The sequence below is a fragment of the Microcaecilia unicolor genome, chromosome 10 (genome assembly GCF_901765095.1).
Source record: "Microcaecilia unicolor chromosome 10, aMicUni1.1, whole genome shotgun sequence".
Lineage (NCBI taxonomy): Eukaryota > Metazoa > Chordata > Amphibia > Gymnophiona > Siphonopidae > Microcaecilia > Microcaecilia unicolor.
Window position 1 is genome coordinate 198,940,505 of NC_044040.1, and position 14,945 is coordinate 198,955,449.

Here is a 14,945-nt window from a genome sequence, read left to right on the forward strand (position 1 = left end):
TTATTCTTCAGGGAGTGAACAAGCAGGTATATAATCTTGATCTGCCAGGGGCATAAACAATCATGACCCAACATGGGCTGTGTTTCAGCATAAAGTCTTCCTCAGGGGTCACCATAAATGAAATACAAACTTCTAGGACTGTATCTTATGCAGTCTGATTTAGCTGCTTAACATAGGTGATTAAATGCTGAATATCTACCCCTGGACTACCTACAAAATAATGGGCATTCAGCTTAGAAATCAGTGCTGATATTCAGCTGAACTAACCAGTTAGCACCATTAAATATCAGTGGATAGCAGCACAGAAGTGATTTAACTGGTCTGACCGCTTAAATCACTTTGAATATTGACCCCTATGCTAATCTTGCCCAGATGATCAAAACAGCACTCTAAAAATACCTCTGGAACAGTGGGGGCCTTTACCGCCCCTATGATCACAGATAGTAGCATGCAAATTTATGTGTGCTATTATCTCTGATCATAGGGTAAAGTGCGTGAGGATTCTGCCTAATCCTCCCACACTTGTTTGACAGCTCTAGGCTGTCAAAAGCCCAGACCTGTCAAACACAGGGGCTGGAGGTCCGTGGGACCACCAGACCCCAAACAGCATGGCCCTGGTGGCATAATACCCCCACCCTGAGCCAGAGACATGGGGGCTGGAGGTCCAGCGGACCTCCAGTCCTCCCGACTCCCCCTACACAAGTTCAGAGGTGGCTGGAGATCCAGTGGGTTTCCAGCCTCCCTAACCCCCCTAGCATCTCCCCAAGTAAAACCATAGTGGCCCAGTGGGCCGCAAATCAACCCTCCCCGACCTGGTCTAGTGGCCCTCTTCCCCACCACCCCCCCTGTACCTTTGTTGGAGGAGGGAGATAGACTCCCTCCTCTTCCAGCAGCGCCGTCTCGAAAATGGTGGCGCCCATCCTTGCCCAGTGCATCCTGGGATATGCTGGGTGTGACTTCACACCATATAAGGGAGAGATTCTAACCATTATAATTCAAGCTAGTTGTGCACATAAGATGAGCCTCTCTGAGCAATTAATATGTTTATTAAAATGTTTTACCCTTTCACTTGCTATACTGTGAGCAATAATGTTATGTATATCAGAACTTTTGCCATGGGGTAGGCGTTTTATAACAGGCTCATTTGCCATTTTAGATCCTGCTAGAGAGAAATCTCATATCCAGGCACTTGTAAAAATAAGGTTTATTTATTCTCATTATTAAGTCTTTGCTATGACGGCAGGAAACTATGATGTACCAGTTCTTTCTGTGCTCAGTTTTCCACTTTGCTTCACCTCTGTTTCTAGAAATTGAACAATTTTTTATGTTGTCACCCTAGACTATTCATTTTGTCTGTCTTTTGTGCCTTATCATGCTCTTCCAAAGGTTTGCTGCATCCTGTTGTACAGTTATAGCTTATATATTTCAAGTTTCACCTTTATTTGATATACTGCATCTCAGAAAATTGAAGTGACTTACAATATTAACAAAAAAAAAAGGGAGGGGGGGCAAGTAGAGAGAAACACAGGAAAGCAACATAATGAAAACTAGACTGACAATCAAAGAAACGTATACACACGGAGCGAAGGCAAAAGATAAAACGCAGTGCCAGAATGCCAGGTGACAGAACCATAAAGCCACACACTGAATACAGGGAGGCAGTGACTGATAGGCCAAGTCAGGTGGAAATGCTTATCCAAAGCAATAGGTGGTCATCAAGGATTATTTAAACTTCTTCCTCAAAATCTCTAGTCTTATATCTAATGGAAAACAATTGCAAAGGGAAGGGGCCAGTGCACTGAAAACCTATTGGAACCAAACCAGATTTGATGGTACAACAGAATAACAATTAGATTATGGTGTGAGGACCGAAGTAACCACAAAGGTGAATAGGGGATCAGCAAACTAGTCAAGAAGACAAGCATATCTGTATAGAAAACCTGGTGAGTTATAGTGAGAATTCTGAATGGAATTCTAAAAAGAAATTGGCAGCTGGTGCTCTTTCATCAGTTGTGAGGGCGGGGGTGGCGGGTGACTTGAGCTCACTGTTAGGGATAGCCTGTAATCTCCTAATGTGAGAGGACATCAGGCCCTGAGAAGAGGGAATTACATTCATCTTAAAGGTTTATTGCAGAGATCTGAATAATTATTAATTTAGATTTTGCTCAAACCTTTTTCAGTTGTAGTGCAAGGTGAGTTACATTCAGGTACTCTGGATATTTCTCTGTCCCAGAAGGGCTCACAATCTAAGTTTGTACCTGAGGCAATGGACAGTTAAGCGACTTGCCCAACATCACAAGGAGCAGTAGTGGGATTTGAACCGGCCACCTCTGGATTGCACGACCAGTGCTCTAACCACTAGGCCACTCCTCCACTGTATAAAGCATTTTTATCCAGCAGGGAACAAGCTGCCCAGATTTGTTTTAGGGCAAAAGATGACTTTTTCACTAGATTTGAAAAATATGTCAAAGTTAAGTTGCCTGTTCAAAGTGCCACCCAAAATCTTGTCAGATTCCTTCAATGAAATTTGGATACCATGAAGGGAAGGCACGTGCTAAAGCAGTCAAGTGTTGCCTCAAGAGAAAATAACAGTATCCATTTTCCTGGGATTCAACTTAAGCTCATTCCTAGACAGCCACTCTGCAATTTTCTTCAGTTTCAGTGAAATGTCTGAAATTTTGTTCAGGGGAGTCTGAATCCACACCAGCCAGCAGTTGGGTGTCATCAGCATGCATAAAAAAGTAAACCCTAGTGATCGAACGAGAGGGCCAGAGGGCAAGAAACAAAGCGATCAGTTTTCAAATGGCTCTTACATGACTGATACAGTGCTGGACGCCTAATCCAGGGACGTAGCTGCTATGGGGCCATGGGGGCCTGGGCCCCTGTAGATTTGGGCCTGGACACCCCTGCCGGCGACCCTCTCAACACCCCTCCCACTGCCAACCCACCGCCTGCTACCTGTGCTGGCGGGGGACCCCAATCCCCGCCAGCCGAAGTCTTCTTCCTTCGTTTGGTTTCTTCTGACTGAGTCTGACGTCCTGCATGTTGTACGTGCAGGACGTCAGACTCAGTCAGAAGAAACCAAACGAAGGAAGAAGACCGGCTGGCGGGGGTTGGGGTCCCCTGCTAGCAAAGGTAGGCGACGGCGGGCGGGGGGTCGAGAGGGTCATCGGCAGGGGGGGGGTCAAAGTTGTTGGAGGTGTCGGTAATGGTGGGCGGGGGAGGTGTCGGCAATGGGGGGGGTCAGTGTTGGCAATGGGAGGGGGGGTCAGAGGCGCCAGGGGGGGGGGCTAAAATGTGCCCCCTCACCTCGGCTCTGGATCCCCGTACCGTTAAAGTCTGGCTACGCCCCTGGATTTCATTTTCAGCAGAAGTGCACATATTAAACTACACATGCACTCTGGTGGGTACATACCGCCCGATATTCAAATGAAAATGGCCGCTAAAACGGCACTTAAGTTAATAGTAAGAAAATCTAACAGCTCAAGCAATGAATGCTCAGTGTATTATTGTGTGCAAAAACCAGTTTGTGTGAGGTGCAAGCCATTGATCTTTTCTCAAACAAGTTGAAGAATTGGGCAGTTACAAATTTCTCAGTGACTTTTAAAACAAAGGGGACGTTAGATATAGGAAAATAATTTAAAGCATTGGCAGGGTCAGCTTTGAGATCCCGAGTACCTTACATAATACTTGGCATTTGGGTTTTAAAGATGAACCTTCATTAGGGTATTCCAAAACTCGAAAACAAATTACATTTACATAATTCCCATTTGTGTTATTCTCTTTTTTCTGTTCAATGTTGTTTTATCCCCCAAATATTTTCTCAAGTGTCCTGTGATCCCTCTGTGAAATGATCTCACAAATGCTCTCTCCATGCTGCAAGTCCACAGTAGCACTTTTCATTAATCCAACCATATATTTATGTTCAAATTTGCTATCCCACAATTTCAAATATTTTTAGGAAATAAAACTCTCTCAAGATTTTCCTGTTTGAGTTGGGTTTCTGAGTTTGTCTCTGCCCTCCAGTGTAAGCTAGCACCTATATATCCAGCTTTCAACGAAGAAGGTGAGTAGAATGATTTATCACAATCTTAATATCCCTTTCATTAAAATCTGTTTGGGCAACAAATTCACAGTAGCTACATGACCATGCTCTAATAATCCGAGTTACAGATAGGAATTAAAGTTGAAGTAATCTGGATATTGGCATCTGAGATAACCAGCCTGGAATTGTTCTGAATTATGTCCAGAGTTGGAAAATAAAAATGTAGATTTGGAAGGGAGTCAGTGTATATTTACAGCAGCCAATAACTACAACAATGAGACTCCTCCCTCTCCTTCTCTGCCCATATCCAGCAGACAGCTAAGACCTGTTGCTTCTTCCTCTATAATATTAGCAAAATTCGCCCATTCCTCTCTGAACAGACCACCCGAACCCTTATCCACTCGCTCGTCACCTCTCGTCTTGACTATTGTAACCTTCTTCTCATTGGCCTCCCGCTTAACCATCTATCCCCCCTTCAATCTGTCCAAAATTCTGCCGCACGTCTTATCTACCGCGTGAACCGATACTCTCATATCACCCCTCTCCTCAAGTCACTTCACTGGCTCCCGATCCGCTACCGTATACAGTTCAAGCTTCTCCTTTTAACCTTCAAATGCACTCAATCTGCAGCCCCCCAGTACCTCTCTACACTCCTCTCCCCGTATGTTCCCACCTGTAACCTCCGCTCTCAGGACAAATCACTCCTATCTGTACCCTTCTCCACCACCGCTAACTCCAGACTCCGCCCCTTCTGCCTCGCATCACCATATGCCTGGAACAGCCTTCCCGAGCCCAAACGTCATGCGCCCTCCCTGCCCATCTTCAAGTCCTTACTCAAAGCCCATCTCTTCTCCCTTGCTTTTGGCGCATAACCACCTTCCCCACTCATGATACCTACACTGACTACATAGTTTGTAACCTTTAGATTGTAAGCTCTTTTGAGCAGGGACGGTCCTTCCCCATGTTAAACTTGTACAGCGCTGCGTAACCCTGGCAGCGCTATAGAAATGCTAAGTAGTAGTAGTATGTTGCAAAATGTCTCGTGGAAAGGATGATGTGAAGCAACATAGAAATAGGAATGGAGACGTCCAAGTCTAGATGTGTCAATTTCCACTAGTAAGTTAGAAAAGGGTCTGCCAACGTAGAGCCTCTTCTAAAATAAAAAAGGATGCAAGAATGGATGTGTTTACATGGGCTACTTGTCTAAAGAGCTCATTTTCAAAAGAGATAAACGTCTAAAAAGAGCAGCATTTGGATGTTTTTCTCACGAAAACATCCAAATCAATATTTTCAAAAACAATTTTTAGATGTTTTTCTATGAAGTCCGTCAGAAGTACATTCAAAACACAAGGGGGCGTGTCGGGGGCATATTAAGGATGGGATCTGGGCGTTCCTAAGACTTGGATGTTTTACAGCCATAATGGAACAAAATCAAAACGTCCAGGACTAAAACTAAGACGTTTTGAGCTAGACCTGTTTTTATAACGAATAAGGCACAAAAGGGTGCCCTAAATGACCACTGGAGGGAACCAGGGGTGTATGTGGAGGAGTGGCCTAGTGGTTAGGGTGGTGGACTTTGGTCCTGGGGAACTGAGGAACTGAGTTTGATTCCTGGCACAGGCAGCTCCTTGTGACTCTGGGCAAGTCACTTAATCCTCCATTGCCCACCGCATTGAACCTGCCATGAGTGGGAAAGCGCGGGGTACAAATGTAACAAAAATAAAATCAAAATCCCCAATACCCCCCCCAGTGGTCACTGGTCCCCTCCCACCCCCAAAAAATGTGAATAAAAATATGACTTACCAGCCTCTATGCCAGCCTCAGATGTTAGAGCCAGGTCTATTAGAGCAGAATGCAAGTCCCTGGAGTAGTGTAGTGGTCAAAGCAATGCACCATGGCATGGGGGACTCTGGTCCCTATCTCCCTCTATCTGTTACATTTGTGGTGGAAACTGTGAGCCCTCCAAAACTCACCAGAAACCCACTTTACCCACATATAGGTGCCTCCTTCACCCATAAGGGCTACTGTAGTGGTGTATAGTTGGGGGTAGTGGGTTTTGGGGGGTTCAGCAGACCAAATAAGGGAGCAACGGTGAGATGTGTATCTGGGAGTCCACTGCAGTGCCCCCTAGGGTGCCCCATTTATCTCCTGGGATGTTTGGGGGACCAGTCTACTAAAAATGCTGGCTCCTCCTACATCACAATGGCTTGATTGTGTGCGTTTTGCACGTGGACGTTTTTGTTTTTTTAAATGGACCAAAAAACAAAACATCCAAATCACAAAACCTTGTTCAAAACAGTATTTTCGGGAAAAAAGATAGATGTTTTTCTTTTTTGAAAATGATCTTCTTTTCTATTTAGATTTTGGATATTTTTTGCAAAACATCCAAAGTCGGACTTAGACGTCATATCGAAAATGTCCTTCCACGTGTTGCACATGTATGTCGGTATTCAGACATATAGACAAGTATGTGTGCCATTTTATTTATTTATTTGTTTGTTGCATTTGCATCCCACGTTTTCCCACCTATTTGCAGGCTCAATGTGGCTTACATGGTACCGGAGAGGCGTTCACAAACTCCGGAGTGAGCAAATACAAAATGATGTCGTGGTAAGATAAAGTTCTTGTGGAATATTCACATTAGGGAATCATGAAGCGGAAGGGTTGTGTTATGACCATTACGTACTTAAACCTCCACATCAATACATGCTCAATTACATACAGATCCTGCAATCTTTCAGCAGAATTTGGGAGAATTTGGAGGAGGAGACAACAGGGGGATTAAGGGGCAACATCCCTTGATCCCTCCTGTAGAGCGCTGCCCAAAATGAGCACTTTCAGAAAGCCCAGACATTCTAGGGAGCAGCTGTAAATTCTGATCTTCAGAATGGTGAGCTTAGACATGCATTCCCCTTCTGAAATGAGCAATGCACACATAGTAACGTGGTAACATAGTAGATGACGGCAGAGAAAGACCTGTATGGTCCATCCAGTCTGCCCAACAAGATAAACTCATATGTGCTACTTTATGTGTATACCTGACCTTGATTTGTATCTTCCATTTTCAGGGGACAGACCGTAGAAGTCTGATCAGCACTAGTCCCGCCTCCCAACCACTAGCTCCGCCTCCCCCCGGCTCTGCTACCCAATCTCCGCTAAGCTTCTGAGGATCCATTCCTTCTGAACAGAATTCCTTTATGTTTATCCCATGCATTTTTGAATGCGTGGCCATTCCTCTACATGGGGTAGAGGAGTGGCCAAATGGTTAATGCAGTGGGTTTTTGGACCTGGGGAACTGGGCTTGATTCCCACTCCAGTTTCTTGGGCAAGTCACTTAGGGTCCTGTTTACTAAGCAGCGTTATAGGCACGTTAACATTTAAACATGCGTTAACCATGTACGTGCCTACAATACCCGTATAGGCGCCTACATGGTTAGCTCACGTGCTAAGTGTAGGCGCACTAAAAATCCTAACGCACCTTAGTAAACAGGGCCCTTAACCCTCTATTGCCCCAGGTATAAATAGATTGTGAGCCCGTTAGGGACAGAAAAATACCTGCAAAAATAGTATATGTAAACCGCTATGACTGTATCTACAGAAATGCAGTATATTAAGTGTGGAATAAACTAAGGGGCCCTTTTACTATGCTGCGTAAGCTTCTAAGCGCGCCCAACACGCACCAAAATAGAGTTACCACCCAGCTACCACGTGGATCTTGCGGTAATTTCGGTTTTGACATACGTCCGATATTGCAAAATCATTTTTATTTTTGGGTACGCGTATTGGACGCGTGCCAAGTGCCATTTGACGTGCACAGGTCATTACCGCCTGGTTACCACATGAGTCTTTACCGCTAGGTCAATGGCTGGTGGTAAGGTCTCAGACCCAAAATGGACACGCACCAATTTCATTTTGCCGCACGTCCATTTTTGGCAAAAATAAAAAAGGCCTTTTTTTTACAGGTGCGCTGAAAAATGTTTCTGAGCATGCCCAAAACACGTGCCTACAGTACCGCAGCCCGTTTTTCAGCGTACTTTAGTAAAAGGACCACTAAATATTTTAGCCTGTCTTAACTACATTTATGAAACAAAAGTGTGACATGAATCCTTAAAAAACATTAATAGACCACTTCTAAAGTTTGTATGCAAAAAGGGAGTAAAAGCTTCATATTACCGTTGCTCAACTCGGTATGTTACCCGGAATTCTTATGAAGGAAGAGCACTACGGCAAAAAAGTGATCATAAGCTGAAAAACCTCCCAAACGTTGTCAGCAAAAACACAGAACAGTTCAAAAATTACTTCTCTGTGCTGTATGAGGTTGTGTTGCATCGGCTATTGCAGTGCTGCTCTCTTGCGGGGTGAGGTCCCGACGGACCCGTTTCGCGCAGGCTTCTTCAAGAGTCTTCACTACTGTCCCTTGAGAGCTGTAGTCTGCCGGCATGTAAAACCAGCAGCCACTTTAGAAGTGGTCTATTAATGTTTTTTAAGGATTCATGTCACACTTTTGTTTCACAACTGTATTAATTAGTGAATCTGACTTTTGAATTAACTATATTTATGCCACACTCCCTTGTCACACACCGGTATTCATGGTTTCCATGTGTAAATCCCAGTTTTTAAAACTGGCATTTTTACATTTATATGACATGCACTTGTCGGTATTTACATGTGCAAATCACAAACAGGGCTTCCAAAATTGGCACCTTCTTGTATCGAGCCCTGCTAGATTAAGTGGACATGGAAAATTACAGTTTAAAGAAGGTCACTAGACAAGTCGCTAATACATTATGTTAATATTTGCATAAATATGACCAAACAGACCTGGCAGCTTCCGGATATCTTTCTAAAGATCTGAAGACTGTGGCTTGGCGAAGATGGTTCCGGAAATATGTTGGATTTAAAGTAATGCTCCTTTGAAAGAAAAAAGGAATGCTCAATTATACTACATAAAAAGACCATCACGAGACATACATAATGGTTCTTTAAAGTTCACATCTGTGTCTTAATCATGTCAATGATGAATGCTTGTTCTTTTTCTCAGGAATAACAGACTGACTCAGCTACACCATCTACCTCGGATATCTTCCGAACTACAAAGTTTCCCAGTTCCAGGAGGGAGACTTTTTGGCAAGTCCTGCTTTTCAACTTACAATCTAAGGGGTCCTTTTACTAAGATGCGCTGAAAAATGGCCTGCAGTAGTATAGGCGTGGGTTTTGGCTATGCGCAGGATCATTTTTCAGCGCACCTGTAAAAAATGCCTCTTTTTGGGCGCCGAAAATGGACTTGTGGTAGAATGAAAATTGGCACGTGTCCATTTTGGGTCTGAGACGTTACTGCCAGCCATTGACTTAGCAGTAAAGTCTCATTTGTTAACCGGGTGGTAATGGTAAGTGTGTGCCAGAATGCCGATTACCGTCCGCATGCTAGAAAATAAAAATATTTTCTGACGCGCATATTGGGCGCACATCAAAATTGAAATTAACGCCCGGGCCACACGATAGCTGGGCGGTAACTCAGAACTGACGTATGTTGGGTGTGCACACGTGCTAATGTGGTTTAGTAAAAGGACCCCCTAATGTGGTGTGGTATTTGTGGTCCCTGATTCTACCCACTAAAACCAGGGCTGCAGGTCTCATAATACACCAGGACAGAGTGATTAGACATCCATGAGCGGTTAAAATCTCTCCCCCAGAAATGGTTAATTTGGTAGGTGTGTCCCTTGTAGTAATCAGAAGTATTTTCTCTTAAAGTCACATCTTGTGTTATAGAGCAGTGGAGGTAGTGCATGCAAATCTCTCTCATGAATATTCATTATGGGTATCCTGAAAACCTGACTGGCTAGGGTGCCTCCAGGACCAGGTTTGTTGTAGAGCTTTTACAGGAGTCTGTTGAAAATCAGTCTCGAATCAGTTTTAAATGGTAAAATGAACAGATTTCCATCATTCTGAAATGCATTTAAAATGGTTTGAAACTGGTTTCTATGCATTACAATAAAGCTAAGGAACTTGTTTACGACATTGTGCTAAGTTTTGGCTGTATTCAGTAGCGCAGCAAGGGTGGGGTGGTGGGGGCGGTTCACCCTGGGTGCACGCTGCTGGAGGGTGCAGAGAGCAGCCGCACGCCTGGTGGCTCCGCTGGTTCCCTGTTCCCTCTGCCCCGGAACAGTGGAGCTGACAGGCGCATGGTTGCTCTCTGCACCCTCTAGCAGCCAAGAATGCACCCGTGGTGGTGGGGCTTGATGCGCCAAGGAGGGGGTGTTATTACGCTGGGGGGGTGTTGTGCTGCACCCTGGGGGGGACGGACGCTGCTGCATCCGGGGGGGGGGGGGGGGGGGGGGGTACGCAGCGGTGATCCGCCCCGGGTGGCAGCCGACCTAGGATCGCCACTGGCTTTATTGAGTGGTAATCACCCAAATTAATGCACAGTAACTGCAACACCTCCTCATTAACTGTTGAGTATGCTTTTCCCTCTAAGCTAAGTGGAAGTCCTCCATCCTGCCAATGGGTGGTGCTGTGTCAGTATCACATTTTCAATAGTGAAGGACAGGCAGGCTCTGCAGGACTCCAGGAAACCTGCCTGTTCCTAATGATTGAAAACACAATATTGAAACACCGCCTCCCACTGGCAGCAATGCAGTTGGAGGACTCCCACTCAGCTTAGAGGGAACAGTGGTTGGGGACATCCCCAGGATTTCTTGCCATGCAGTTGATGCAAGAAAGCGAAATACCTTTAGCAGGCATTCGCTCAAGACAGCAGAGTGGAGGAGTAGCCTAATGGTTAGTGCAGTGGGCTGTGGACCTGGGGAACTGGGCTCAATTACCTCGGCAGCTCTGTGTGACCCTGGGCAAGTCACTTAACCCTCTGTTGCCCCAGGTACAACAGTAGTACAATGTACTACTTAGACTGTGAGCGCACTAGGGACAGACCTATAAAATGAAAATGTAAACTGCTTTGGTGTAAGCAGTATATAAATACTGAAATGAATGAATAACGTGCTGTAATTAGTCACTCCTCTTTTATCTGCTGTATAAATCTCCATATAAACTGTGAGGTAGGAATGTGTATTTATTAGCCCTTATTTAGCCTGGGTGTCTTAGAAATGTATTGCATACAAAATCAATTCTATGCTCATAAACTTAAGAATTAATGCACATAAAACTGATTTGCCTGTGTTAAAATGTTCTAACACACAGGCAAAAAAGTTATTAACGTTAATATATGAAATGAACACCAACATCACCTTCCACCAACAACGAAACCACTGGAAAAGGGGAAAAAATGCAAATGAACTGAAAATGAAGCAAACATTTTTTTGTTTGTTACCTCTCTGCTGTAAGTCAGGGGTTCACAACCCAGCCCTAGGCAGTCAGATCTTCAGAATACTCACAATGAATATGCATGACATAGATCTTCATACAATGGAGCTAGGGCACGCAAATCTATGTCATGCACAGGGCCGCCGAGAGACTGAGCTGGGCCCGGGGAAAGGGCGCCACCAGCCCCCCCCCCCCAAGGATCACCCCACCTCCTCCCAATCACTACTGCTGTCACCTCCCTCTCCTCCTCCCAGGCCGCCCGCGCCGCAGTCCCCAATCTCCACCTACCTACCCTCAGCTCCCTTCTGTCTGCCATCCGACGATTACGGCCGGTTAACGTGTGAGACCTTACCACTAAGTCAGTGGTTGGTGGTAAGATCTCAGGCCTAAAATGGACGCACGCTGATTTTTACTTTGCTGCACGTCCATTTTTGGCAAAAAAGAGGGCTTTTTTTTGCAAGTGCACTGAAAACTGGACCTGCGCATGTCCAATACATGCGTCTACACCAGCGCAGGCCATTTTTCAGCACACCTTAGTAAAAGGACCCCTTAGAGAAATAAAATGGTTCTGTAAACAGGCCCCTAAATATGAATTTTCTGTATTCCTACAATTCATAGTACAATGTTCTTTTGACTTTTTTTTTCTTTGGTTCATTTATTTTTGAAGATAATTTTCCACCATTAGATAAGAACTTACATAAGTAATGCCACACTGGGAAAAGACCAAGGGTCCATCGAGCCCAGCATCCTGTCCACGACAGCGGCCAATCCAGGCCAAGGGCACCTGGCGAGCTTCCCAAACGTACAAACATTCTATACATGTTATTCCTGGAATTGTGGATTTTTCCCAAGTCCATTTAGTAGTGGTTTATGGACTTGTTCTTTAGGAAACCGTCTAACCCTTTTTAAACTCTGCTAAGCTAACCGCCTTCACCACGTTCTCCGGCAACGAATTCCAGAGTTTAATTATGCGTTGGCTGAAGAAAAACGTTCTCCGATTTGTTTTAAATTTACTACACTGTAGTTTCATCGCATGCCCCCTAGTCCTAGTATTTTTGGAAAGCGTGAACAGATGCTTCACATCCACCTGTTCCACTCCACTCATTATTTTATATACCTCTATCATGTCTCCCCTCAGCCATCTCTTCTCCAAGCTGAAAAGCCCTAGCCTCCTTAGTCTTTCTTCATAGGGAAGTCATCCCATCCCCGCTATCATTTTAGTTGCCCTTCGCTGCACCTTTTCCAATTCTACTATATCTTTCTTGAGATGCGGCGACCAGAATTGAACACAATACTCAAGGTGCGGCCGCACCATGGAGCGATACAACGGCATTATAACATCCTCACACCTGTTTTCCATACCTTTCCTAATAATACCCAACATTCTATTCGCTTTCCTAGCTGCAGCAGCACACTGAGCAGAAGGTTTCAGCGTATTATCGATGACGACACCCAGATCCCTTTCTTGGTCTGTAACTCCTAACGTGGAACCTTGCATGACGTAGCTATAATTCGGGTTAGTAGATGGAAGGAGAGGAGCAAAGAGATCACGGTAAAGGATTAGTGGAGTGGAGCAGTGTTGGGAAGATGATTAAAGAATGGGGAAGCAGATTAGGGAGAAGAGAAGCAAGAGATCCCAAATGTATTGAACCAGCACGAAAATGGTTGTGTTATTCACGCTTTCATTTTGATGTACCCTTAGGAAACTCCAGGCTGCGCAGAACACGGCGGCGAGGCTTCTGTTTGGCAAATCTCGGTTTGCAGCAGCAAAACCCCTTCATGAACAGCTGCACTGGCTCCCAATTAAAGAACGTATCGAATTTAAACTGTGCTCTTAAGCACAAGATAGTTTATGGGGACGCTTCTGCTTATATGTATAGCCTGACTGACCTTCCTCCACGAAATTCCATGAGGTCGTCCCGCACCTATCTCAATCTACACTTTCCAAACTGCAGAAACTTGAGATACAAGCTACTTTTAGCTTTATGAGTCCTCATTATTGGAACGCATTACCACTATCGTTAAGAGAGATATCCGATCACAGCCTGTTCAAGAAGTCCCTGAAGACCTACCTATGTGATGGATCATACTGCTCTGCTGCTTGACCTCCTGCAACTCCTCATCCCTTTATCCTCTTGTTTCCCTCCATTCCCCTCTTCTGCCTTATTCTGTGTTGCTCTAGCATTACTATGTTACTACTTTACTTGAATGTTGTAAGCCACATGGAGTCTGCCTCAGTGGGATTTTGTGGGATATAAGTGTTCACAATAAAATAAATGTAGCCTTTAAGGAAGGTAGTTTTATAACAGGCCACCTATATGTGAAGGCCTAGCAGGCACCTATTTTAAGGGCCCTGTTTACTAAGGTGCGCTAGCGTTTTTAGCGCATGCACAAAATTAGCGCGTGCTAACTGTGTAGGCACCCATAGGAATACTGTGGGCGCTTACACAGCATGCGCTAAAAGCACTAACACGCCTCTAGCGCAGCTTAGTAAAGAGGGCCCTAAGTCTGTTTTATAAAAATATCTATGATAAATGATCCTGGCTTACTTGAAAGGAAAGCGGTATAAAATCGTAAAAAAGCATTAAGACCAGCATCAGCAGACAGCAAGAAGGAAGCAGAAATGCTGAAAGAAAGAAAAAGAAATGGGTGTAAGAGAAATGAGGATGCTGCATTGGATGCATGGGATGATGCGGATGGAAAAAAAATTCATGAAGAAATTAAGAAAAGGACAACAATTGAAATTACTGAGAAGATGAAGGAAGGAAGATTCTATAGTTCGCGCATGTATGAAGAAGAGATGGCATGTATATTTATAGGAAGGCATTGGAAATACAAGCTAGGCGGTCAAGGCCCAAATAACGATGTGAGACAATGCAGTTCAGTGTTGTTCATGAGGCCGTTGAGGCCTGGAGCGCAGACATGAGAACCGTGCTTGATTGGACAGCATGGTGGAAGGTAGCTACAACTATGGAGCCTACATGAGGTGGGCCACCCACATAGGAGAACAAGAAGAGTGTGTTTGGAAAAGACCATTTATGAACAAAACATTTACAGTAAGTTTTTGATCATAATGTTATGAGCAAAACAATTTATCTCTAATTAGGTGCAAGAAATATGTGTTAAAACAAATTGGAGCAAACACAAAAATGTCTTCTTAAAAGTCTAATTAAAAGGCAACTTATAATAGGGGAATTGTCTATCATTTTGTAAAAGATAATAAGCCGTGCACAGCTCCATTGACCTCAGAAAGCAATACACACGAAGTGTAAGCAATTAATAATTTCTAAGTCTTCAGATGTTACCTACAGTTAACAGTTGGCCTGTTGACCAAGCGCCATGCTCGTTAACAGTTCAATAAAAGGATTGCCAACTATGGGAGCAAAGATATTCTAAGACGATCACTGCTGTTTTATACTGTATTCAACAGCTTGTAATAGCATTGCCAATTTTATTTCCATTTTGACCACACCACAGCTGAGCACAACTACTACTACTACTTAACATTTCTAGAGTGCTACTAGGGTTACGCAGTGCTGTACAGTTTAACAAAGAAGGACAGTCCCTGCTCAAAGGAGCTTAC

At 44.3% G+C, this 14,945-nt stretch overlaps 1 protein-coding gene across 1 annotated transcript in view; it reads right to left on the reverse strand.

Annotated features, from left to right (window-relative positions):
- The window catches only part of SPATA16 (spermatogenesis associated 16), a 178,622-nt gene that overhangs the window by 85,778 nt on the left and 77,899 nt on the right, over window positions 1-14,945 (reverse strand). The window contains exon 4 of the mRNA XM_030215677.1: window positions 8,867-8,956. Within this exon, the coding sequence (XP_030071537.1) occupies window positions 8,867-8,956 (90 nt within the window). The remainder of the gene's footprint in view (window positions 1-8,866; window positions 8,957-14,945) is intronic.